At 35.8% G+C, this 25,494-nt stretch overlaps 1 protein-coding gene across 2 annotated transcripts in view; it reads left to right on the top strand.

Annotated features, from left to right (window-relative positions):
- The window catches only part of ACSS3 (acyl-CoA synthetase short chain family member 3), a 142,482-nt gene that overhangs the window by 80,560 nt on the left and 36,428 nt on the right, over positions 1-25,494 (top strand). For both annotated transcript variants that reach the window (XM_038558560.1, XM_038558561.1), the window contains 2 exons: positions 3,869-4,020; positions 16,076-16,179. In XM_038558560.1, the coding sequence (XP_038414488.1) occupies positions 3,869-4,020; positions 16,076-16,179 (256 nt within the window). The remainder of the gene's footprint in view (positions 1-3,868; positions 4,021-16,075; positions 16,180-25,494) is intronic.

The following is a 25,494-nucleotide window of genomic DNA, read 5'->3' on the forward strand; positions in this document are numbered from 1 at the left end:
TGTATTTCTAATCCTGCCACAAAAAGAGGCAAAAACTTCAGTTGACTCAGAAATTTGTATGTCAATGTCCGAGAAATGACAAGTAGCTTTGACACCAAGCCTTTGGATAAACCAAAATCAGAGGATTAATAAAGCAAATGATTTCTTGCTCAAAGATCTAACTCTAATGCGTAAGCTTGTCTTAGTCTTGGTAAATTGCTGTCTTTCATTATTTTCCATTGAACCTCAGGATGGATTATGTGAGAAGTTGAGACATCACCTGGTTTTCTAACTCACTATCTATTGTCTCTGGTTGCTTCAAACTAACATACTGAATCATAAGTGGTAGAAAATTGTGTATGCAACTTAATCTTCAGGTATTTGTCTGTCTCAGTTTCTATGCTTTGCACCATCGCTAAGTACATTATAAACATTAGCAGTTGCTGTCTTACAAGTCTCTGATATTAAAAATTCACGATCTATAACAGCTGAGCGCTTAGAATCCCTGCTTCACCATTGTAGGGATTGCTTTTTGCTTCTATTTTCTGGGCAGCAGTGGACACTTTAGCCTTAGTTTGGGGAAAGGGAATGAGAACACAGGTCAATTTGGTAATAAATAAATAAACAAACCAATTTAAGTTTTTGTTATTGTTACCTTTTAGCCGCATTACTGCTTTCGGTGTGTATGTTTGTTAAAAATCCCTACAATTTTAGAATCTTCCTACTTTTCAGTTGAATAGTGTTTGGGCTGTTGCTTCTCACTGAATATGCAAGTTCTGGAATCAAAGTCATTTTCTCCAAGCAACTCAGCGTGGTTAGTGTGCTATTGGTAATTTTTAAACAGTATTGTAAAATAATAATGCCTGTGCATGCATGCATGTGTGTGTGTACACAGCTTGTATATGTATGGGAGAGCAGAGGAGAAGAATGTTTAATAAAATCAATAAGCCTTTGAGTCACTAAATTCTAAAATAGTGAAGCACAGCATCGAATGATCCTGTGGGAATGGACAATAAGATGCAAAAATCTGAACCTTTCTGAGCTCAACGAATTTACAAAGGAATATGGTGCAATTATATACATCACTTCCATTAGTGTCCTAATAGAAATGCTATGTTATCATGATTTTTATGCTAAAAAATATTGATGAAAATGTATTTGCTGTGGGTCAGAATTGCAACAGTAATAATCATATTATTTATAAAAAGGTTTTTATTATTTCTAATATTTAAGCCGTCATTATCATTAGACATAATTAATTGAAGGCATTATAAGATCCATTAATTTTTTCCTCCATATAGGTAGTCATTATGGTATAGCATTCTGTTATGACACTAATATCACCCTTTATTGAGTGTATTATCTTTGTCCCATGACACCGGAACTGTAGTGAACTCAATTCCAATTGCCTATAAAATATCTTTCTTCAGTAGAGGTCAAACTACTTTAAAATATTATCTCAGTGCTTTTAGCTTATCGAGGAAATATTGGAAAAGTGATTTATTCTTATTTAGCAGGCATGAAAATGGCAGCACAGACAGGGAAAGTCAATTGCATAAGGTCAGTTAATAAATCATCTTTATGTGGGTGAGATCAAGTTTCTGAAGTCACAATCTAGTACACCAGGGACTGAACAGTGCCTAAGACAGATCGAAAAAGTAAAAGTCAAATGTTTACCTCACTTGGTTCAAAAGAACAAAAGTACTCGTTCATTTTAGACTGATGTGCTCAAGGCTTCAAAATTTGTAAGTCAAGGATCCCTGGGTGGCGCAGTGGTTTAGCGCCTGCCTTTGGCCCAGGGCGCGATCCTGGAGACCCAGGATCGAATCCCATGTCGGGCTCCCGGTGCATGGAGCCTGCTTCTCCCTCTGCCTATGTCTCTGCCTCTCTCTCTCTCTCTCTCTGTGTGACTATCATAAAAAAAAAAAATTAAAAAAAAATTGTAAGTCAAGTTATGTACATGAGTTGCCAGATTATATCTGGCAGCTTTTTATACTATATCAACATGTTGATTATTCTATTACCATGTGATAATGGAATTAAATTGAAATCAAGTATTTTGGGATACTTGTGATAATAAAAATGAATTTCTAGTTGCAATAAATTCCTTGGTTTTAAAAATAGTAAGAGAAAAAGAAGCAGGATATAAGAAAGAGGTTATATTTTAAAAAAACATAATTATATGAAAGAATATTAAAGGTAGTCATTAAAAGAAAAGAAAGTACAAACTAATAATGACCTATCAAAGATCCAAGTAGAAGTAGATAGTGAATCTAAATTAATGAACAACCTCTTTTTATCCTTTCATTTATTCTTCTCTGTTTGGAGAGACATCTCAGTTTGCCACTAGCAACAACTTTTCTCTTTTTAACTTATTTATCAGTGTTTCCTGGGTGTGTTTTCCAGAATATAAGATCCATGAGATGTTCATATAGGGAATGTGGACAGAGAAGTTTAGGAAACACTACATATATAGTAACTCATCTTTTGGGAATGCCTGATGTTCTTTAACACTTTTAAGTATTCAAGAAATGGTCCAAAATCAGAGATATGTTTTCCTTTATTATCTCAACCCCTTCCAAAAGGATTTGATTGTTTTTATATAACATATATTAACATTCCAGGCACTTTGCTTTAGAATCAAAGGAAAAAGTAGCGGTAATGAGATTGGATTAAGGAATGAGGGGATATGGCTGGGCGACCATAGATTTTATGGAACACTCAGAATTTTTGCAGAATCACTGATTTATTTATGCTATGCTCATTTTCTACTTCACAGAAACATCAATTGAAAAATGCTTTGGGGGAGCTTGGTGGCTCTGTTGGTTAAGCCACTGCCTCTTGATTTCCGCTCAGGTCATGATCTCTGAGGGTTGTGAGATCCAGCCCTCTGTCCGGAATTAAATTGGGCATGAGCATGGAGGCTGCTTGGGATTCTCTTTCTCCCTCTGCCTCTGCCTCTGCCCCTTCCCACAGTGCACTCTCTCTCTCTCTCTCTCTCTCAAAAAAAAAAAAAAAAAAAAAAAAGTTTGGGTCTTTTTGATTATAAAGTTGCTAGATTTTTATTCATGAATTTTTTATTGAATATGTAAAATGTTGCTTTGAGGTTATAGGAAACATACATTTGGAAATATCTTACTGAATTTTTTTAAGTCATAAGAGTTGTTTTCCTTGGAATGAGGCATTTAATTGAAAAAGTTATTGTTCAGAAATTACTGTGATCCCATATATTTCTGTCTTCTCAAATACTTTGAGAATTGTTACTGTCACTTCTTTTTTTAAAGATTTTATTTATTTATTTTGAGAGAGTGAGTGAGCTGGGGGAGGGGCAAGGAAAGAGGAGGGGAGAGACAATCTCGTGCAGACTATGCACTGAGCAGGGAGCCCAATGCAGGGATCGATTTCAGGACCCTGAGATCATGACTTGGGCCGAAGTCAAGAGTCCACCACCTAACAGACTGAGCCCCATTCTTGTCACTTTTAAAAATAATTAGAAAGAAAAGTGTTAGTTAGAAATGCATAACAATCATACTTCTCACTTATCTATCACCCAAAACAATGTATTTCATTTCTTGGCTAACAGAAGACTGTTTTATGTTATTAATTTGATTGTGATATATAGTTCCTGTCCTTTATCTTTGAGAAAACTTAAGAAGGGAAAAATGGCAAATTGAAAAGCTTTTAGGATGATGTAATGGAGCAAATGGCCTCTCTGGAGCCTGGGCATTTGGTGTGTTTTATTTATGATAGCACATAGGGCTATTTTAAAACTAAGATTTGTTGAGAACCCCACTTTATTAATATCGCTGTGTTAAATGTATAAGTATTGAACTGTCAATGAAATATGAGACATTTTACCCAGTGACATTTTAAATGAATCTCATTGTAGGGGAAGCCTGTGGGAACACCAGATGCTGGCGCTTATTTCCGTGTGCTCGCGGAGCATGGAGTAGCTGCCTTGTTTACAGCGCCGACTGCAATTAGAGCCATCCGTCAACAGGACCCTGGGGCAGCCTTGGGGAGGCAGTACTCTCTGACAAGGTGAACTTGGGATGCACAGGGCAAATTACATTAAAAACTGCAATCAGAATGAACAACTGAACATTGTACTCTTTTTGGCACTGCCATACCCCTATGGAAAGAGCCAAAAGATTCTGAATGTTATTAGGAATGACTGTTCTAAACATAGCTTTGAATTAGTTAGAATTTTAACTCTACTGTGAATATGTTTTAATACCATACTGTGTTTATTTCAGTTCAAATCTTACCAAAATATTTCCCTTTTTTAAACCACCAGGCTTATATTTTCCTTAAAGTAAAATCCTGACTACGACTTCAGATGCATTTGCACACACACACTCATATATATATATACGTATATATATATATATATATATATACGTATGTATATATATATATATGACAACATTTGATGATCTTTTGAAAACAGAATAGTAGTGTAAATAGCAGGAAAATATTATGTGATTTCATGTATACAGATAAAATGTGAAAATTATCGTCCAAACTACTGTTGTTGAAAGAAGAGGGGAGATTATTTTTCTCTTGTTTTGTAATAATATGCACTGAATAGCTTAAATATTTTTTGCTGCTTTATTGACATCCATTTTAGTTTAATGATAGGTGTATTCAAAGATAATTATAGCAATTTGTATCTTCAAGGCAGTCAATTCGTATTGAACCTCTTTGAAATTGGTCACTGCTATCATAAACTAAAAGAAGGAATTTGAAGTGTCTTCAGGTCAAAAAATGGGTTTGTATTATTTTGAATTTTTTAAGTTAAATGCCAAGTATTATGAATTTTATGTTCAAAGAAGGAGTTAAAATAGATTTCATACTTCGATTGCAGGTGTAAAGCAAGAAGCTTTCAGTTTGGATAGTCAGTGGGTTTGTTTTTGGTCCTTGCCCTATATTTTTATTTTATGAAAAATTAGGTCTGGATTTACATAAAATTTTACCTATAATCTAGAGAGTACAGTCATTAAAATAAAAGCGCTCATAAAATGAACCTCCCATTACAATATTTCTACTCACCCCCATTTTGTTCCTTCATTTACTACATTTCAATTTTATTTTCCCCATTTCAGCCAAAAGAATGGAAAAGTAGATTTTGGTACCAGCATCTTAGGCTCCATGTCTTGGACAGTCCCAGGGAATTTGAAGAAGCTGTGATTGTAGTTCCTCACACTGTCTCTTTACTAACAAATGCTTTCTGATAACACTGTGTGAAGTTGTGTGACTGGCAAGCTAAGGTCTCTCTCTTTGCTACATCTTTTTTCCCCATTTGTGCATGGGTTTTAGATGTTATCCATTACTGTGAAGGCAGGAACCTTTTCTAATTGTCCTAATATATAAAGCGTCTGATAGTACTAAATGCGCATTAAACCATCAATTTTTTTCAAACTAATACTAAATGAGATTTTAGTGTAAGAGAAATTGCAGGGGATTCCCAGGTAGCTCAGCGGTTTAGCACCACCTTCGGCCCCGGGGTGTGATCCTGGAGACCTGGGATCAGGTCCCACATCGGGTTCCCTGCATGGAGCCTGCTTCTCCCTTGGCCTGTGTCTCTGCCTCTCTCTCTCTCTCTCTCTCTCTCGTGAATAAATAAATAAAATCTTTAAAAAAAAAAAGAGAGAGAAATTGCAGTAAGTTCCCCCTGGTTATGCCCTTCTGTCTTTAGGCACCTAAGTTATTCATGATGGTGGGCACATATATTTTTAATAGATATTTAATGATGTAGACTCTGCAGATACCCTCAATTATTCAAGTTACTACTGTTAATAGATGCACAATTTTCCTGATAACCTACTATGTGCCAGGTATAAGCAGTTTCTCTTATTCAGTCATCACAATAAGTAGGAACTGTGATTATCCTCATTTTCCAAATGTGTAATATTAGGACCAGAAAGTTTACAAAACTCTTTAGAAAGAAACTAAGGCAATCTGACAAGGGCTCACTTTTTTTTTTTTTTTAAAGATTTATTTATTCATGAGAGACAGAGAGAGAGAGAGAGGCAGAGACACAGGCAGAGGGAGAAGCAGGCTCCCTGTGGGGAGCCTGATGCGGGACTCAATCTCAGAACCCTGGGATCATGCCCTGAGCCAAAGGCTCACTTAGCCACCCAGACGCCCCAGGGCCCACATTCTTAACACAGACATTCTTCTTACAAGAGGTAAATTGAGAAACTAACTTGATCCAGGGATTTTTGTTATTCGTGGGATAAAAGTTTTTACTTCTTATATATTTGTTGCCTATTCAAATAATACTTTCACTGAACTTCTGTAACAGATTCTCACCAGTGAACTAAGGGAATATTAGAAAGAGAAGGGATCTCAAAAATCCAACTATCCGATTTTAAATACAAGATAAGCAAAGTCCAGAAGAGTTAAGTTTGGGTTAGAAACAGAATAAAGACCAGGAGTCAAGTCGTTTCACACAACTATACCCTTCGTTTCATATCTACATTCAGGACTTTTCATACTTACTTAGTGATCGGACATTGACTAGGTATTATGATAGCGGACTCATGATTTATCCGTAGAGCTTGCTTCTCTCTTATAGGATGTTTCAAATAATGAAATGGTGTTTTTCAAATGCGTTACATATCTCATCAAAGATTGTTTTGAAATAAATTTGGAGATTTGCCAAAGATTTTCGCTCCCAAAGCAAATTTCAAAAGGTCTTCTGAAATAGGGAGCGAAGCAGAACTAGAAATTCATTTTATTATAGACGATTAGAAGTCAGGAAAAGAGATGAGAGGTCATCCGGGGTAATCCTCTCATCTCACAATTGAGAAAATGTTGCCACGAAGAGGTGAAGTGCCATTCCCAGGATGACAGAGCTAACCTCTGCAAAGCTGAGACGAGGCCGTACGGTGTGGTATAGTTAAGATTCTCGCTTTGGAGTTAGACACACTGGGTTCAAGTCTACCCCTTACCGGTTGTGTGACCTCAAGAAAATTACACAGCCTCTCTGTTCTTTTTGCTGTTTTTCTTCTTTTTGCATTCCTCCCTCTCCACTCTCCCTCCTCCTCCTTCCAGAATAGAAGTACAGCGATAGTACAAGAATATAATGAAACTAAAAGGCATATAATGCAGGTAAAACACTTGGAATAGCTCTTAACATAGACTGTCATGGCTGTTATTATTATTTTTTTGCTTCCTAATGTCCTGCTCTTCTTCATCGCATCATGGTGATTTATTTTCCCATGATCTTCTAGTTCAATCATAATCAAGTTAGAAAAATTCAGTTCTGCTGCTTCCATTCAATGTATCACAGTACCTAATACTCTGATGCAACCCTTCTTTTTCAGTTGCATAATAATGAGTGATAATACAAAAAAAGAAAAAGCAGAGTGCCAGAGATGAGCTCAAAAATAAACATATCAGGGATTGGAAATAGACTAGATCTGAAAAATAATAAGCATGGCTGAAGGCTTGCTAGGTGTACAAGCAGGCGTTGGCAGCATAGTGGAGACTCTGTTCCCCTGTTTTGATTGTGGAGTCAGAGCCAGCTCAGTGCTTGAACATGCAGTGAGTTGTTACACCTCACACATGAAAGGAGATTGATGATAATGGTGAGAGGGTGTTTTCTGGGACTTACAGCAAGCTTTGGTCTAGAGATCTGAATGAGACAGAGAACAGCCCAGCGACTGGAGACTAAATTAAAGTGCCCACCTGCTGTTCTAGAATAGGATCTGTGATATCCTGAGTATCACTGTGTGTTAATAATTCTGGACCATCACTGTGGCATTGGATCACTGGGGGATAGCTACATCGCCCACAAACCTATTGGACAGAGAAGGTGAACACAGGACAGGGAGCGAGAGATACAAATAACAATGAAGGACTTCTTTTTCTTCTACTTAAGAGACTAGTATAGGAGCAGGGATCAACAAACACACTAATGAAGATGAATAAAGGACCACATTGCTATGGAAACCTGATTTACAGGGGAGGTGACTTAACAAGTGGAAGAAGGATAGACCCTTAAATAAATTGGTGCTGCAACAACTAGCTATATATATAGAAAAAAAAAGTTCTCTACCATATACACTACACAGAAATAAATTTCAGCTGGATTCAAGGCCCTATAATTGTAAAACAAAGAATTAATTCCTTCAAAAGAAAATGGATAAGTATTGTAATATATTTTAGTAGGGAATGACCATTTAAAGCATAAATCACAAATCATTAAGGAAAATATTGATGAAATTTCCTACATTAAAAGGAACAATCGCCGACCAAAAGAATAAACAAACTTAAATGATGAATTATTCACCCAGAGAAGATATTTGCAACATGTATAACCATTAAACAATTAGTTTACAGAAGATATAAAGAACTCCTACAAATCAATAAGAAAACACACAATCCAATAGACAAATGGGCAAAGGATATGGACAGTCAGTTCATGGAGAAGACTAGGGTAGTCTAAAACATTAAAAGATCCTCAATCTTATCAATAAACAGAGAAATAACATTTTATTCCCATCATATAGGCAAAAGTTAAAATATCTAATGGTGATACTCACTTGCAGGTTACAAAACAGCAGAATGGTTTTTACACTACTATGGAGACTGTAAAGTGGAAATATCTAGCAATATTAGATGCTCCACATACTCTATATGCCCCATGACAAACCTGTATTAATATGGAGGGATGAAAATGAGAAACTCACAAATGTGACCAACAAACCATGTACTTTGAAGGTTCTTAACAGGTTTGTTTCAAAATGAAACAAACTATAAGCAATTACTTGTATAGTAAAAATGTATTGGAAAATAAATTGTGTACTACGGTGTATTAATTCAACAGGATAGTTAGAAGTGGAAATCAACCAGAACTTCAGTTATTAGCATGGATAAATGCCAAAAGCATAATGCTGAGTTTAAAAAGAAATTGAAAATTGATGGTTTCTCTTACATACAGTAAGAGAACTTTGAAAAATTACAAAAGCCATATTGTCTATACAAATAGTAAAAAAAAAAAAAAATGAATGGGAATGAAAACCTCTGAGTAATTCTGGTTACCTCTGGGGCTGGGATGGTGAAGAGAAATGAGATTTAAGTAGAGGTTGGAGAGAACTCAGTTGAATCAATAATATTTTATTTTCTAAGTGACATAAATATGACAGAATGATAAAACTAGGAATTATGCATAAAACTGGGCAGTTTGCACGTAATAAGTCCACTGTATTATCATCTACTCTTGTCCTGTTTTTCAGGGAAGTTAGAAATCTCATAATGAAAACTACTTCTCATTTTGTTTATGCTCTCGTTTGACATGAAATCTGTGAACCACTTTGGCAAATCAAGGATGTCATACTATGGGTGTGTATTCGTGAGTGGGAGAGGAGGGCGAGGGTATCAGGTGCACATGGTGTGCTCCTCTCTTCCTTTGGTCCAACAGCTGCACAAACCTAAACAAATAACTTTCCTACTTCAGTGACCACCAATACTAAAATTTAAATGAATAAGAAAACCCACTCACAGAAACAAAATTTCCTCAGAAAATTATCAACCCTTCTTTTGCAAAAGCTTTCAGAGATATCCTACATCTGATTCACTGCTCCAAGTATGTGGTCTTCTGAGTCTCAAGTGACAATGACCATATGTCAACTATCTTTGGGTTTGTGATGGGTTGCAGACGAGCAATTCAAATATCCAGCTTTTGTTATTGTTTCTTTTTAAAGACTTAGTTGCCAGTTATCACCATGGTAGTCAAATCAGAAAAGGAAATAATTTAAAGCCATTATTGAAGTGAAGAAGTAAAATTGTAATAATTTATGCAAGATAGAAAAAATACTACATCTCTCACTTATTGTATTTTAGTTTTTTTTTAAGATTTATTTATTTATTTATTCATGATAAACAGAGAGAGAGAGAGGTAGAAACACAGGCAGAGGGAGAAGCAGGCTCCATGCAGGGAGCCCGATGTGGGACCCGATCCCGGGACTCCAGGATCGCGCCTTGGGCCAAAGGCAGGCGCTAAACCGCGGAGCCACCCAGGGATCCCCTCACTTACTGTATTTTAAAGCTTCCTGCTTTTTCTTTTTCTTTTTCTTTTTTTTTTAAGATTATTTATTTGAGAGTGAGGGGGGGAAGAGAACATGAGCAAGGAGGAGGGGCAGAGGGAGAGGGAGGAGCAGACTCCCACTGAGCAGGAAGCCCGATGCAGACTCGATTCCAGGACCCCAGGATCATGGCCTGAGACGAAGGCAGATGTTTAACCAACTGAGCCACCCAGTCACCCAGTTTATTTAGTCTTTTCATATTTCATTGGCCATTTGAAGATTCTCTTTTGTGAAATGTTTATCCAAATCTTTGGCACATTTTAATTTTCTTTTTCTTGTTGATTTGTAAGACTTTTCATAGCCTTTTGGTCTAAGTTCTTCATTAACTATATGTATTACAAATAATATTCATCTTATGATTTGATTTAATGTTTCACTTAATATTGACTTTTGCTAAAGAGATACGTCTTTTCATCAATATTTTTTTCTGTATGGTTCATGCTTTTTAAAGTCCCACTTAAGACATTTTACCTATTCGAATATCAGAAGTTATTCCTCTGTGTCATTTTCTAGAAGCTTTATTGTTTTACCTTTCATATAATCTACATGATTTGATTTTTGTGCATAGCATGAGGTAAGAGGTCAAGATTCATTTTTTTACTCTGTGTTATCCAACAAGTTTTATTCATTTAAATGTCCATCCTTTCCTACTGTTCTGTATGCCACTTTTGTCATAAAAGTATCCGTAAATCCTTCTTTGTTTCTTGCTTCAATTCTGTTTCATTGATTGGCTAATTGCCTATATTTGTGCAACTCTCACATTGTCACTAACAGGTCTTAATATCCAGTAGTAATAGTAACAGCAATACATCCATCTGTTCTTTGCTCTTTAATCTTGACCCACTGCATTTCCACACATGTCTTAGTGTCAGCCTATCAGTTTATACACACACATGCACACACAGAGACAAAACTAGAATTTTGAGATTACCTTGAATTTATAGATTGATATGATAAAAACAGGTATCTTAATATTGGGACTTCCAAATCATAATCATAGTATATCTCTTAATTTATTAAGGTATTTAATTTATCTAATTAGCTCTTTTGTTTATTGTATAAAAGATATATGTTGGGATCCCTGGGTGGCGCAGCGGTTTGGCGCCTGCCTTTGGCCCAGGGCGCGATCCTGGAGACCCGGGATCGAATCCCACTTCGGGCTCCTGGCATGGAGCCTGCTTCTCCCTCTGCCTGTGTCTCTGCCTCTCTCTCTCTCTGTGTGACTATCGTAAATAAATAAAAATTTAAAAAAAAGATATATGTTTTCTTAAATTTATTTTAAGAAATTTTTTAAAATTTTTACTATCAATTACAATTAATATCCAATGTTATATTAGTTTCAGGTATACAATATAGTGATTTAAGAATTCTGTACATTTCTCAGTGCTTATAAGTGTACTTTTGATCCTCTTTATCTATTTTACCCAGCCCCCCATAAATAATAGATTCAATTTCATTTGATTCAAATTGCTTCTTAAATTTGTGACTTGATGGCTTTCATTATTTTTATAAACTTTTATCCATTATCCTTTCAAATATTGCTTCTATCTAATTTTTCCCTTCTTAAACATTGAAACTGTAAGGACACATGTTAGAACTTCTTACGATATTACTTATATCTCATAGACTATGTTTTTTCTCTATCTTTTTCAGTTGCAGTTTGGTTATTCTCCTTTAATGTATATTTTGGGTTTTCAATCTTCTCTTCAGTTGTATGTAAGCTTTCAGTTTCTAAGTTTATATTTTTGCATCTTTTAGTTAAAAGATATTTATTTCATTCTTCATTATAATTTCCAGTTCTTGGCTGATATTATACAAATATTTCATTGTCACATTTAGTTACTGTAAAGTCTCTAATAACAAGAATATCTGATTTTCTCTGTGATTTTTTTTTCTGATGTCTATTTTTTCCTTTGCACGTTGGTCATATGGCCTTCTATCTTCATAGACCATTGTGTGTTACTTTGATACTCTAGAGTTGTTAAGGTCCCATGGAGTAATTCCTATTTTGGCAGGCAGTTAGCATGAGGGAAGATCACTTTGACCCAATTAGGGATTTGGCTGACTTGAAGCTAGACTTCAGTATTTAAGAAGGCTAGTTTCATCCCAGTTTCTCCGTATTGTTAGGATATAAATCTTCAGGCATTTCAACTGAGACCTTGAGTGTTTCACACAAACCTCTTTTCCATTGTGGGTCTTGCACTCCAGTTTTCCCTTCCCAAGAAATTGTGATGGCAGGAAATGCTGTTCATTTCCTAAGCCTCTCAGACACAAGTTTTTCTTCCATTTCTCTGCTTTTCAACCACTACTTGCTTTGGCATATATAAAGGGGGCAAGCAGCAAGTCTATGTCAGATATCTCTACATTTTTTTCTTTGGGATCTTAATGCTTCCAGTGCTCATTACCCTTGTAGTTTTCTGATACCTTAAAGAGATGTTTTCTTTTCTTTTCTTTTCTTTTCTTTTCTTTTCTTTTCTTTTCTTTTTTTTTTTTTTTTACATTGTCTAGCTTTTCTGGTTGTGTTTGAGAGAGAGATTGCTGGACAAATGCTGGTAGGTCCTTGTCAGAGTGACAAATGCATATGTAATACTACCACTAGTGTCTTTACATTTTAAAAGTGAATTCTAGTGGGGAGCAAGTGGAGGAAAATAGAATGAAGGAAGGATAGAGATAACCTCAGGGACACTGATGGCAAAAAGTAATGATGTTCCGTGAACTAGGAGTTGATGAGGCATTGCTGAAAAATCTATTTTTATTTAACTTCTTTTGGCACAAGTGAAGAGTAATTTTAACTTGTTTGGTAGTTTATGGAGCTTGAAAGAAATATTCATTTTGGTTTTATTCTGTTCCTAATTTATTACCTAAAAATTCTTCATCAGAATTTAGCTTTTTATCCATTTCTATGCAGCTTCCTTTTTATTTGGGACTAAAATTAATTTGACAATATTACCATTTTTCTGTTTCTCTTGGCTTAATTTTCAGCTTCATTTGAGTCTTGAATTCTACTCAATTTTTTATAGAATTGAGGAAAGGAATACAGGCTTCATTCCTATTAATCCCCTCAACTTTTTTCTACTCTGGATATTGTATATTATAATTTTGTTTAAGTTTTTAGTATTATGGGTTTGGAAGTAAATTCATCTTCCCATGTGTTACTATCATCAGGACATTATCCACATATTTGTCCATTATAATCTAGGACAGCACTATCCAAATAAAACTCAGTTCTGCAATATGGTAGGGACTAGGCATATGTGACTATTGAACTCTTGACAAGAGGATAATCCTACGATGACGTTGATATTTTTACTTCTTAAAATTTTAACTAATTTAAAATTTAAATATCCATATAGAACTAGTCGCTACCATATTATACAGTGCAGATAGAAGACTTATGTAATTAACTTAGGTAAATTTATCTCCAGAATCCAAATTACTGCACAAGAATGGCTAATTTTAACATTTATAATTTTTTTAAGGATTTTATTTATTCATTTAGAGAGAGATAGAGAGTGTGAGTGGGGAGAAGGGCAGTGGGTATAGAGAATCTCAAGCAGACTCAGTGCATTGAGTGCAGAGCTGACATAGGGCTCAATCCCATGTCTCTGAGATCATGATCTGAGCTGAAATCAAGAGTCAGTCACTTAACTGACTGAGCCACCCAGGCATGCCTTTATAAAATGTATTTTTAAAGAAAAATTGTTTAAAAATATTTTAATATGGGGCATTTCTCTCTTCATATTAATAAAATGGCAGTCAATGAGAAATTTGTTAAGTGATTTTACTATTCTTTTTTTGCAAGCTGTAAAATGTCTTTTAAGAAATAAGACCTCTTATGCCCCTATGTATGAGTTTATCTTTAATTTATCTTATAATTTATCTTTAAGTTATAGATTTATACTAATTTTTTTTCTTTCAGTAATCATCTCAGTTATAAAAATATCACTTCCCACAGAATAGTTTTGCTTACTATAAGGAATTGGGAGTCAAATAATATTTGATTAAGTATTTATTACAACACTTAACTTTTTCATTAGTCATATTCAATTCCTAAATCCTTGTATACAGTGTGTTAATGTCCATTTATGTTATACAATTGAGAATCTGTAACTGATAAAAGTAATAACTTAGGGCAGTTTGAGGAAATTTAATAAAAAATAGATTAGTAGTTTCTAGTGTATTTAGGGAAAGGAATTATCTATACTACTTTGACATTTTTCTAACTTACCAATGATCTCAATTTTTCATTTGCTTTTAGTAAAGAGTAAATGATTTTAATGGAAATGGAAGACATTGACATTCAGAAAAACCAGATATCACTTTTACTATGCATTGTGGAATATCATCTCTTTCTATATTGCTTATTAGTGCCAGTGTGAAGATTGCTACCATAATGATACAAATGCAATTAAAATCTAGGAAAAATAAGTAATAGATTTGTACTGCAAAACCATAATAATAAATACTAAGTTTTAACATATATAACGTGGAAATTTGTCATTAGATTAAAAACTCAGTGCTAATTAATAGTTTATCATTATAACTAATTCGGTTTATTGTAATTTACTTGGCTAGGAATAAAAGCCATTCCTCATTTTTGTACTACACCCAGTTTGCGTTATCTCTGTTTAGCCTCCTAGACTACTAATTGCATCTTTGAAAGCCAAGTGGTTGCTCTTCAGGTCTTTCACTTTTATGTTATTCATTAAAAATTTCCTAAAATATTCAGAACTTTTCTCTCTTCAAGTCACTGTTCCATTGTCTATTTCCACCCTAACAAAACAACATGCTTCCTCTTTTACTTAGAAGAATGAGTCAAGTTAACAGAAGTTTTATCAACTCCCCACCTGTGTACTTCATCTTTCTAAGCTTCTAGAAATGTTTGAATACCTAAAAATCCCAGATATTTTTATTGGTATTGAGGTCATGAAGATGAATGGTCTTAAGGAGCTCATGGTCCTCTGTAGGAAATGAACAAGAGACAAGTATAGAATGAGATGTATGTTATAGCAGAGGATGGAAATGTATATTGTTGGGGTGAGAATAGCTGAATCTCCATGGATTTTCATGCAATGGTAAGAAAATGGTAAGAAATCTTCTGTGGCTATATCACATTGTTTAGGATGAGTAGGCAAGTTTTTATTTGTTTTTTACTTTGAGGACAATGACTTAACTCTTCAAACATGCATTCCTTTTTTGACAGACCATGGAGACCTTGAGACATTGATAATGAAAGAAAACAATCATTCTATCAATGAACCACCAATAGTGTCAACCCAATTCCATTTGTCTATTTCATCCTTTCTATTCTGTGGCATGGTGCTCCATGCCAAATAGTCTTCATCTCTTAGTAACTTTATATTCCTTTTGATATGAGTCTTTTTGAACTGGAAGGCCACATTTATTTACATTTAAATAACCTGGTTTTCCTGTGTATGTCCTTGGGATAGGGTAAATATGTGCTTGAAAGCAGAGTAAACTTTACCAAAGAAACGCACCAAAATGAACAAAAAACATCATATTTATGAGCTTATTTGTTACCTTAGCAACTCAAGAGTATATTTTTGTGTATAGACTTTAGTAGAATATAGCAATCAAATGTGGAACTAAAATTAGCAGAGGTGAAAAAAAAAATAAAATAAAATTAGCAGAGGTGATGTCAAAAAGGAAAAAGTTTTTTATCTTTGATCATTAGATCAATATGACAGTTGTATTACAAAGATCATCTCAATTGCTCTTTGCAAAACTGAGAAACTCTAGCTGTGAATTCTACTTTTTAAGCACTTTTCTTCAATGCTGTGATGTTACAGCATTGAACTTGGTTACATTTGGGTCAACACAAATAATCCTTCTCACCATTATGTAGCATGATATTGTGATAATATAGCTATTGTCCTTTGACAGAATTAATGTGGTTAGATTCTAGAATGTTTAGAGGGTGAGGATGAAATTATATTTGTTTTCAAGGAATAATTTCAATTTATTCTTCCTCTCATATTCAGGTTCAAAACATTATTTGTGGCTGGAGAACGATGTGATGTGGAGACCCTGGAATGGTCCAAAAAGGCCTTCAGAGTACCTGTCCTAGACCACTGGTGGCAAACTGGTGAGCATTCTCCAAGCATGTACATAAATATTGTGGAAGTGTTCAGCAACACTGCAAGGACTAGAGAAAATTCTGAACTATGACCATCAGGCACAAACTCAGGACTTAGGTAGTTTGGTTTCAGTAGAAATAAGCAATTCTTTGGTTAACCTTTTGTTGAAAATGTCTCTGTACATGACATTGATGACACCATTCTCCTAGTCCCTGGGTATAAAGTACTGAAGACCTTTGTTGGTTCTCCTCCTCTTTGCTTTGCCTCTACCCAGTAAGTCACTAAATCTCAGATTTTGCTTTGAAGTGTCTGTTGAATTCATACCACCCCAGTACTCTCATTGTCTTTGAGCTGTGGCAGCTGTATTATTATGTGCCCTGCTTTAAATTCTCCTCATCGGTCACCTCTGTTCTCTCCACTCTCCTGTACACCCTGCACACTGTTCCCAGAGTACTTTCTTGTAAAGCACCATTTCTCTCCTAAGATTTTGTGTGGTTTTATGACTCCCTTGTTGTCTTCCATCAAATCAAATCTCTTCTGCCTAGCATTGAAGACAGAGAAGTGTATCTTCTTTCCAAAACATTTATCATTATATATATATGATTTATTTATTTATTTATTTTGTTTATTCTCTATTTTCTTCCCACTAAGTGATCCTTGGGAAACAAATTGTCCTGTTAAGTGGATGTAACATAAAATCTGTTACAAATTTTTTTTAAAAATGCCTCTGTGCTTCTTTTGAGGCATAATTGTGTATATATGTGAAAGGAAGTAGATTATCTAGATTATCTGTTTTCCCCATCACTAAGTGTAGAGATTTTGTTGGGTTTTCCATTTGACCTACTAAAAGTAACTGTGAGCTATGAGAACCTTGTGGCCTTCCTATGTACATATTTTAGTTCAATTCCACTTGGTTCAAAAAATTCGATCAACCTTTTTAATGTTTTCAGAATTGTCATCTTCTGAGTAACTGGGGTGGAGTATCAAATTTGAATAAAAACATTAATAAAGTTTCTTCTCAAAAAGTCAGCTTGATTTTAAAAATAATTAGAGTGTAAAAGATCAAGTGAGTGACTAAAACTGAAGTTCAGTGTTTGGTATTTTAGAATTTTTTGATGCTAATAAATTCTGCTTTTACATCATCTTCTTGCATATTGCTCCTTGGAGGAACATGGTTTCCATATCCACTATAACACAAAATGTAAAATGAATGAGTGATAGAGTGAAATACAGGTTCCTCTGAATACAATGCAAATCAGAAAGAGTTTCTAGCCTCTCTAGTTTATTTGCCAGGGGAGACATTTCTTATCTAAATTCAGATCTGTAACTATTTAGGAAATAAAAAAGAGAAGACCGAATTCAGAGAAAGAGCAGTGCCATATGTAAAAACACTTAAAAACAAGTGAAGAATCATTGCCTCTGCAAAGAAAAATATTTATAGATTTGGGGCCTATTCACTAGAAAATTCCTAACACTTATTCTCTTAGGCAGGAAGAGAAAGCTATCTTGTCACTCTTTTTTTTTTTTTTTTTTTTTTTAATTATCTTGTCACTTTTAAGATGGTTTTCCTCTCCTGGTCAAAGCGAGGGGTTGTTTCCAACACAGTGACCTTGCACAAGTGCTTGCAGAGGGATTTTGTTTTCCCTCCATTAAAGATGACTATGCCACAGCTTACTGAAAGAAACCAGCACATTAATAAATGAGATTATGATTCTCCCCCTTTTTCTTAATATTATTGTACGTAATGGCCTGTGCCGACGGATGTAGTTAGTGCGTCCAGGCTTACAGAAAAGCTTACTGACGCCTGAGAAGCAAGCGTATGAGGTCCCTGGTGGGTATGGAGTTTCATGTGAATTTGCAGTTTTTCTTTAATGTTTCGTTCAGGGAAAATTAATAACCACATCATGTCAGGGTGCTGTCAGTTTAATCAGGTTTGAATGGCTGCTCAATACTGTGGAAAACACTCTGGATTTCTACTAATAGTGACTGACTCTTTCTACCCCCTCCCATCTGACTTTACAGAATTTGATATTGTGTCCAATTAAAGTACACAAATACCTACATGTGGAGAGGTAGGTAGTAGCCCGCTAGGTAGGTGGCTTTATACTTTATAAAAGAAATCCATCCTAGATAATGCAGATTTGTCATCTACTAACAAAATCTCGTTCGAATTTTTATTCAGTTGTCTAGAAGAAACCAATTCATTATTTTCAAAGTTGTAGGTTGTGATAAGTACTGCAAAGCGATACCAAAGTTTAATATTTTCAGCCAAACACCTTTCTTGAGGGGATATCACATTAATGTTAAATCACCAGGGCGGGGAAAGGCAAGTACTTTGTGGGTTATTATTGACTCTTAGGAAAAAGAAAGGAAAATTCGATATTACTGGTACAGTCATGAACTTCCTAATGTTTTATATATCAAACAGATGAGGGTACATTTCCACATGAGGTATGCCAACCAAAACCTCATAACATTTGAAGGAATGTTAAGCTTTGGCCAAAGGAATACTCTTCATTTCAACAGGTTTTCTACAAGATCTTTTTTCTTTTTACTGACTTAGAAATTGATTTTTTAACATGATCGTACACTTTTATGAGCCTTCCATACAATGTATAATTTATGAATTCGCTCTCTGATTACATTAATATATGTGCACAAATGAGCTGTTTCAAAATGGTGATGTATGATTTGGAATTAATTAGGGATATGTTAAGTAACTAAAATGTATGAATAAAAATTGATTAATTCCTGTGACCTGAGTTATAAGTAGGCACTCTGCAGTCAATCCAGTTCATTACCATGTTGTTTTTGTTACATAAGTGAAATTTGTATTAGTGACAACAGATTTCTAGTGACTGACATCCTCTTTTGGCCTCTTAATATCAAAACTCTTTAATATCTGATTTATATACTATCTAAGATTCTAAATTGAGAACTAATCTGTGGAAAATTTGAGAACTGATCAACTCCTTGTGGGAGCATTTCCATAAAGACTACTGTTCAGCATGACTGGAATATTAAGTGCTTGTTTTGGATTGTCATAATGCAAACATTATGTGCTTTCAGAAAGAAAATTCGTCTTGCTAAATTTAGATAGGAGGGGCTGTATCCACTTAGTTTATCAATCTGGATAAAAGATAAATTGTCACTTATCCAGATGTTTTATCTTCCCAGAAACTTCTCCATAAAATGACTGAAAACATCTGGATTATTGACTGAAGTTTTCATTTCCTTTACTTAGTGAAATACTTTTACTTAGTGAAATAATTTTAAAAGGGGAAATTAAGAGAATAGATAATTGTCCCATTAAGATATGATAATTCATGTGCAAAAAGAAAATAATAAACAGCCAGAACTTCATTATCATCAGGTGTACAATCACCAGATAAAACCCTGTACTGTTATTAATCATTTTTAGCTTTTCCAGAAATCAGACACAAAACAATTTTAGGAAGAAAGAACTGTGCAGTGCATGGAGTCCTTCGCTGTAAGGTTTTTTGGGGGCTTTTTTTGGTCTTTTCTGGTTGAAAACTATAAAGGGTTTTCCTTATGAATGAATGACCAAGTTAAAAAAAAAAAAAAAGCTTCCTTAAATTTCAGAGACTAACTTTTAAAACCCAAAACATAGTAGACCTTATTCTTTTCTGAGCTTTTCTACATTTCCTCTCCTCTCCACTCCTTACTGTTTACTGCTAAGCTATGATACTGGTTTAGAAATGATTGTAACCAAGCAGCTTGGCATCCCACTTTTTAATGTTATTTAGGTAGAAACACTAGTTCTTCACATGCCATGAGTCAGTTAATTAAAGACACCGACTGTGAGATTAGAATCCTCCAGTTCAATGAAGGCTTTTATGAAGAACAACTTGATAAAGGGTTGAGATGAAAGGAATCCATGATTCTTCCCACCTGCCACTAGAATATTGTCTGTGTGGTTCCCCTCAGAAGATACAGAGTTGACGTTGAAAGTGTTCCCAGTACCTTCTGCCCAAGTAGAGATGAAGTAACAGAAATGACAGAAGAGCTGCCGACTTGAGCAGCAACAGGGTGATTTTGTTTGCCTGTCTGTTTTGTTCCTGTCACTTTAATGGGGGAGTAAGATCCCTCATAGAATTGCAAAAACCCTAAGGAGGGATTTCAATGAGAAAACAGTATTCACCTAATGGATTGAGACATTGGTGACAACTTAAGTTATTGATCTTATTTTATCTGCCTTGAGCCATCTTTGCTGAGTTCTTATGTCTTAGAGTAATCACAGTATTTCTGTCTCTATTTGATTGAACTACTGCAGTTTTAATTGCAGTTGCCAGTTCTGAAGTCCCTATATTCTATAGATAGCCTAAATCCTCCTTCTCTGGGAAGGAATCTGATAATTCTAGATTTGATTAAAGTGGCCCCAGATCCTCCAGCAAACTTCATTCATGACAGTTCAAAATCATTGATCTTAAGAGTACACACACCCTAATACCATATTATTAAAATGTGTCAAGGCTACTTGACATGATAATCCTTGTTTTTGGACAATTTGGTAGGATGTACTTCCTAAGAACAGACAACTTGTACAATAGTTTTAACCACAAAAATTGGTTAGGCTAACGCAATTGAGTCTGTATCCTCAGGTTTATCCAGACGAGATCCCCTAGCCCAGGATTTTTTAAAGACGGCAATATATTTTCTTTACAAAAACAAAATTGAAAAATTAATTACAGTTTAATAGCAATTATCCTGAGCAGGGATCTCTGTGGGAATGGTAGAGGTTCAAATGGGGTAGCTTCTCATTCCTCCTACGTAGACTGATTGTGAAACACTTAGCCAACATTTGAGGATTTGATAGGTAGGGTATCAAAATTTAAGCCACTTGTTTTTCTGGATCATCCTCTTCCTTTTTCTACCCTTGCTTTCTCAGACATTCCACTTTTGTGCATAAGTTGCTACACCTTTTGCCGAGAGCTTCCAATCTGTCGGTCTAGAGTCTGAAATTTAGCCTATAGGAGGGAATTTTCTTCCTCTTTTGCAATTCGACATTGGGAACTTTATGATTCTTGTTATTTCTCCTTTTAGAAAAACATTTTACAACTATGTGCGAAACGTGTGACTTTCTTCTCATTTAAATGTACGTTGCCCCATGCAAAATCCTGTATATTTTGCTACAAAATGCTTTTCTAGGACTAAAGCCTAGGGGGCTCTCTACAGGTGACCTGACAGTGGGGAAAGCATCTTGTTGGCGACTTACCTTGAAGATTCTATCTTTAATTATTTATAAGCTACTCTCTGTAGCGTGGGTGCCAAGATTTACTAGCAGACACTCCCCTGGCTGCATATCTCAGAGTGAAATATGCCTGTGCACAACCAAACGCTGCCTTCCCATGTTTGCTTTCTAACTCTTTGTCATTCCTTGCTTTGGGGTTTTACTTAATGTCTGAGTCCATCAAATTTTGGGGGCTATGGTGGTATGGCTTCATTGAAGTACAGGCCTGTATTTTCAAAGACAACAGATTGCACTAAACCCTCGAAATGCACACTGTGGAATCCAAAGTGCCAGGCCAAAGTGGCCTGCAGTGGCAGTGCCCTCACCCTGTGACCTGGGCTATGTGACCCTATGCTACTTTCAAACAATAGAATGAGGAGTCTTGAGTGATGCAAGTGAATCACTACAGTCTGCTGCCTTTTTGTTTTTTTTCAATGTAATGGTCAAAAATAAGCTCATCTCTTTTTTTTCATTCATGGGGAGGAGAGTTTATGTAGTTTATCATGAGAAGTTGTGATTGGGGAAAAAACAATTTTATGGACGCAGTGGCATCTCAGCGACGTTGGGCTAGCAATGCCGATAGTATCCATCTGCCAATAGGGAAAAAAAGTCCTGATGTCATCTTTGTTGCCTGGCAACAACATTTTTTTTTCTCATTTAGAGCAATTTTCATTAGTTTAAGGTGGGTAATTTTTACTGATCATTTGAGAAGCAGGGGCTTAGAGGTAAGCTACATGAATTTGATTTGTGGAAGGAATAATCTCGTGTCAAATATAAGGCAGGCTTGATGAGGCTTTCCTCTTGAAAGTGAATAACTGTTTACAAATTGTTAATCCACCTGAAAATGAATCTTCCAAGTCAAATAGGAGCTATCGAATCAGACATTACCTCTTTATAGCATGACAATGTAGAAAGGACATATAGTTGTTTTTTTTTCAAATATGATTACATGAAGTAGTTTGGACATGTGTAACTGCTTTTTAGAATATTTATTTGTTCCCATTTTTGTATTAGTGATAATGTTTTCACAGGAGACTAAACACTGGGAAATCGATTAATAATATGAAGTTGGTTTGGTCTTTGAAATGTCATCTATTCTAATCCTCCTACCTTTGGCAAGAATCACATTTAATCCACTCTTGAAAGGTGAAAATATGTTATGTTTTTGTAGATATTTATAAGAAAAAAGGAGTTCCCAAACCGTTCCTTGACAAACGTTACTGTCTGGAAATTTCACTTTCCTGCTGTTGCATGTAAACCCTACACTGTGTGGATCCATCGAGCCCCCAAATAGTTCCCAATTCCTCTTTTGCTGTCAGTTCTAATTTCGAAAACCACAGGTGACCATTGTCCTTAGAAAAGCAATGTAGGTCCTGGAAAGTGTTGCTGAATTGTAACAGATTTGCCTTTAAATCCTGGTCCCCCCCCACTTACCCTGTAGCCATGGGCAAGTCCTTGATCTTCTGCTTGCACTTTATCTCATGGGTTTGTAGAAAGCTTGAAATGAAGTGAAATATGAACAAACAGTGCAGCAGAGTTCCTGGCCTGTAGTAACATTCAATAAATATGTTGCTTTTCCCTCTCCTTTCTATGGATCTCCCTTCAAAAAGTAAAGATCATCTTTAGCCTCCTGGCCTGTAGATAGATAATCCAGACTCAAGAAAAGTTGGAACTTAAGAGCTCAATTTATACATGAGAAAAAGGAATCATAGAGAGTTTAGTTTCCCAGAGGCAACTAGCTTAGTCAAGATTAGAATGGGAATGCTCATGTGTTGTCCAGAGTCCTCCCTTCCTATGTCTTATCTTATGACATTAATTCAACATGTCTTACCTAACTCATTAATTCAACATTTCTTACCTAACTCAACTGCAGGTTACTTATGAGTTTCCCCACAGTTAGAGGCAGTAAGGGGCTGGTAAGGGAGAAGGGTAAGACGTCCGCTTCCAGTACAGAAAGTTAGGCTGCTTTGAATTAAGTATTTTAAATGGTAATCGTACCATCTCATGAACACAGAGATTAAATTGATTTTCTTTCACCAGTGTACATCTCACTGTTCTGCTTTCTTTCTGCTACCGCCATTCAAGTTATTTATAGCACACTGTATAGATTCGGAAGTGGGGAGAATGGTTTCTTTACAAATTGCTTCAGGACGCTGTGATTAATATGACTCAGCGGTACCAGGCTGCTGAATTGATTGATTTCGAGGACTTGAGCTCTCTGCACGGGCCACCAACTTCTAAATCCATATTGCTTAATGTAGTGTTTCTAGAACCACAGTGTGTACAAAATAGCAGATTTTTCAGATGCGACTCTGTCTCTCTTATTGACAGAGTCGGGCTCTGTGAACCTGCCCCTGTTTTCTTCCTCTCTCACGCTCACTCACTACTCTTCTTTCCACGTTGCCTTTCATTTCTGAGCCAAAACCCTGGGGTGGTCCTGGGCCTCTCCCTCTTGCTCTGTGTCCATAGCCAAACAATCACTAAGACTCTCTGACTCTAACTCAGATATGGTCGCATCTTCCCCTCCTGCTCCCCTCATCAGATCACCAACATCTGACTGACTTCTTGCTCTGGATTGGGATCCAGTTTAAAACTCCAGTTTGCAACTGAAGAGATTTTTCTTTTTTTTTTTTTTTTTTTTTTGAAGAGATTTTTCTACAATGCAATTCTGAGCAAATCACTTCTGCAAAAAAACCCGTGTCTCTGATTGTTCCCGGAATGATAAGCTGATAAGCATATTTCTTACCGTGGCACAGAAGACACTTCATGATCTGCCTCTGCTTATCTCCCTCCCTTTGTCTCTTGTTCTCTCTTAGCCTCCCGGTTCCCCTGAGCTTTGCTGTGCTGAATAACTTGCAGTCAGTCCCTTGATGGTCTAACTTCTCAACCTTTGAACATGCTGCTATTTCTGTTTGGCATGTCTTTCCACCCTTAACGCTGTCTTCCCATTAAAAGAAATGCCTTTCAGAGAATTCCATAAATATGTATTGGAGGACTGACCTTTGAATATCATTCTTGGGATAAGAAAGTGTTGGGACAGAATTATAATGGTAACATACAGCTTTTTCTCTTCCGAGTCCTCCATTCTCCCTCTCCCTGATTCATTTTAGGATTCCATTATTCTGTGATTTGCTATTTATTTTTTAAGAACCCTGACCTTAATAATGGGAACTGGAGCCTAAACCCATGTAAGAAGTATGTATTTACTAGTCAGCAAACATTTCCTGAGCACAAAATGTCAGAGACTAGACTGTGTTTGGGCTTGCTGATTCAAATGATTCTCAAGCAGGAAGAAACTGATTTCAAATACTGGCTAGGAGAGAGTTTTCAGATAATTATATGCACAATGTTTTGGAAGATTGCACTATTTCTTTTTTGAAAGATTTTATAGTATTTTTGGTGGTGAATGTTCCGAGTGTCTATTGCTATGCAAAAAACAAAGAAAGAGAGAGAGAGAGAGAGAGAGAGAGAAAGAAAGAAAGAAAGAAAGAAAGAAAGAAAGAAAGAAAGAAAGAAAGAAAGAAAGAAAAGAAAAGAAAAAGAAAATTATTCCAAAACCTAGCAGCTTAAAACAGCAACCATATATCGTGGTTTCGTGGGTGTGTGTTATGTGCAGCGGATCAGCAAGGCTTTTATGCTCCATCTACTGGTTTATTTGTTTCCAGGTACTGTTGATTGAGGCAACCCGGACAGGATTTAGTGGTGAATGAGCTGGTCTGGTGGGTGCAAGGTGGCTTCACTCTCATGCCTGGGAATGGCTCAGAGACTGGAGTTGGTCAGGACTGTTGATAGGAATGCTTGCAAATGGCATTTTTAGTGTGGAGGATTCAGAATAATGGGCCATCTTACATGGTGGCTCAGAGGTTCCAGAGATCGTGATCTACAACTTTCCAAACATGTGCCTGGAAACTAAGAATCACTTGCACTCTTTTTGCTTAGTCAGAGCCATCAAAAAGTGGCCCAGATTCAAATAGACAGGACATAGTTCCCACCTCTCAATAGAATGAGGCTCAAACCAATTGCAGCCACCCTTTATCTCCATAGTGGGTAAATCGCAAAGTCGTGGTTGTAG

This window comes from Canis lupus, chromosome 15 (assembly GCF_011100685.1).
Source record: "Canis lupus familiaris isolate Mischka breed German Shepherd chromosome 15, alternate assembly UU_Cfam_GSD_1.0, whole genome shotgun sequence".
In the NCBI taxonomy this organism is placed as follows: domain Eukaryota; kingdom Metazoa; phylum Chordata; class Mammalia; order Carnivora; family Canidae; genus Canis; species Canis lupus.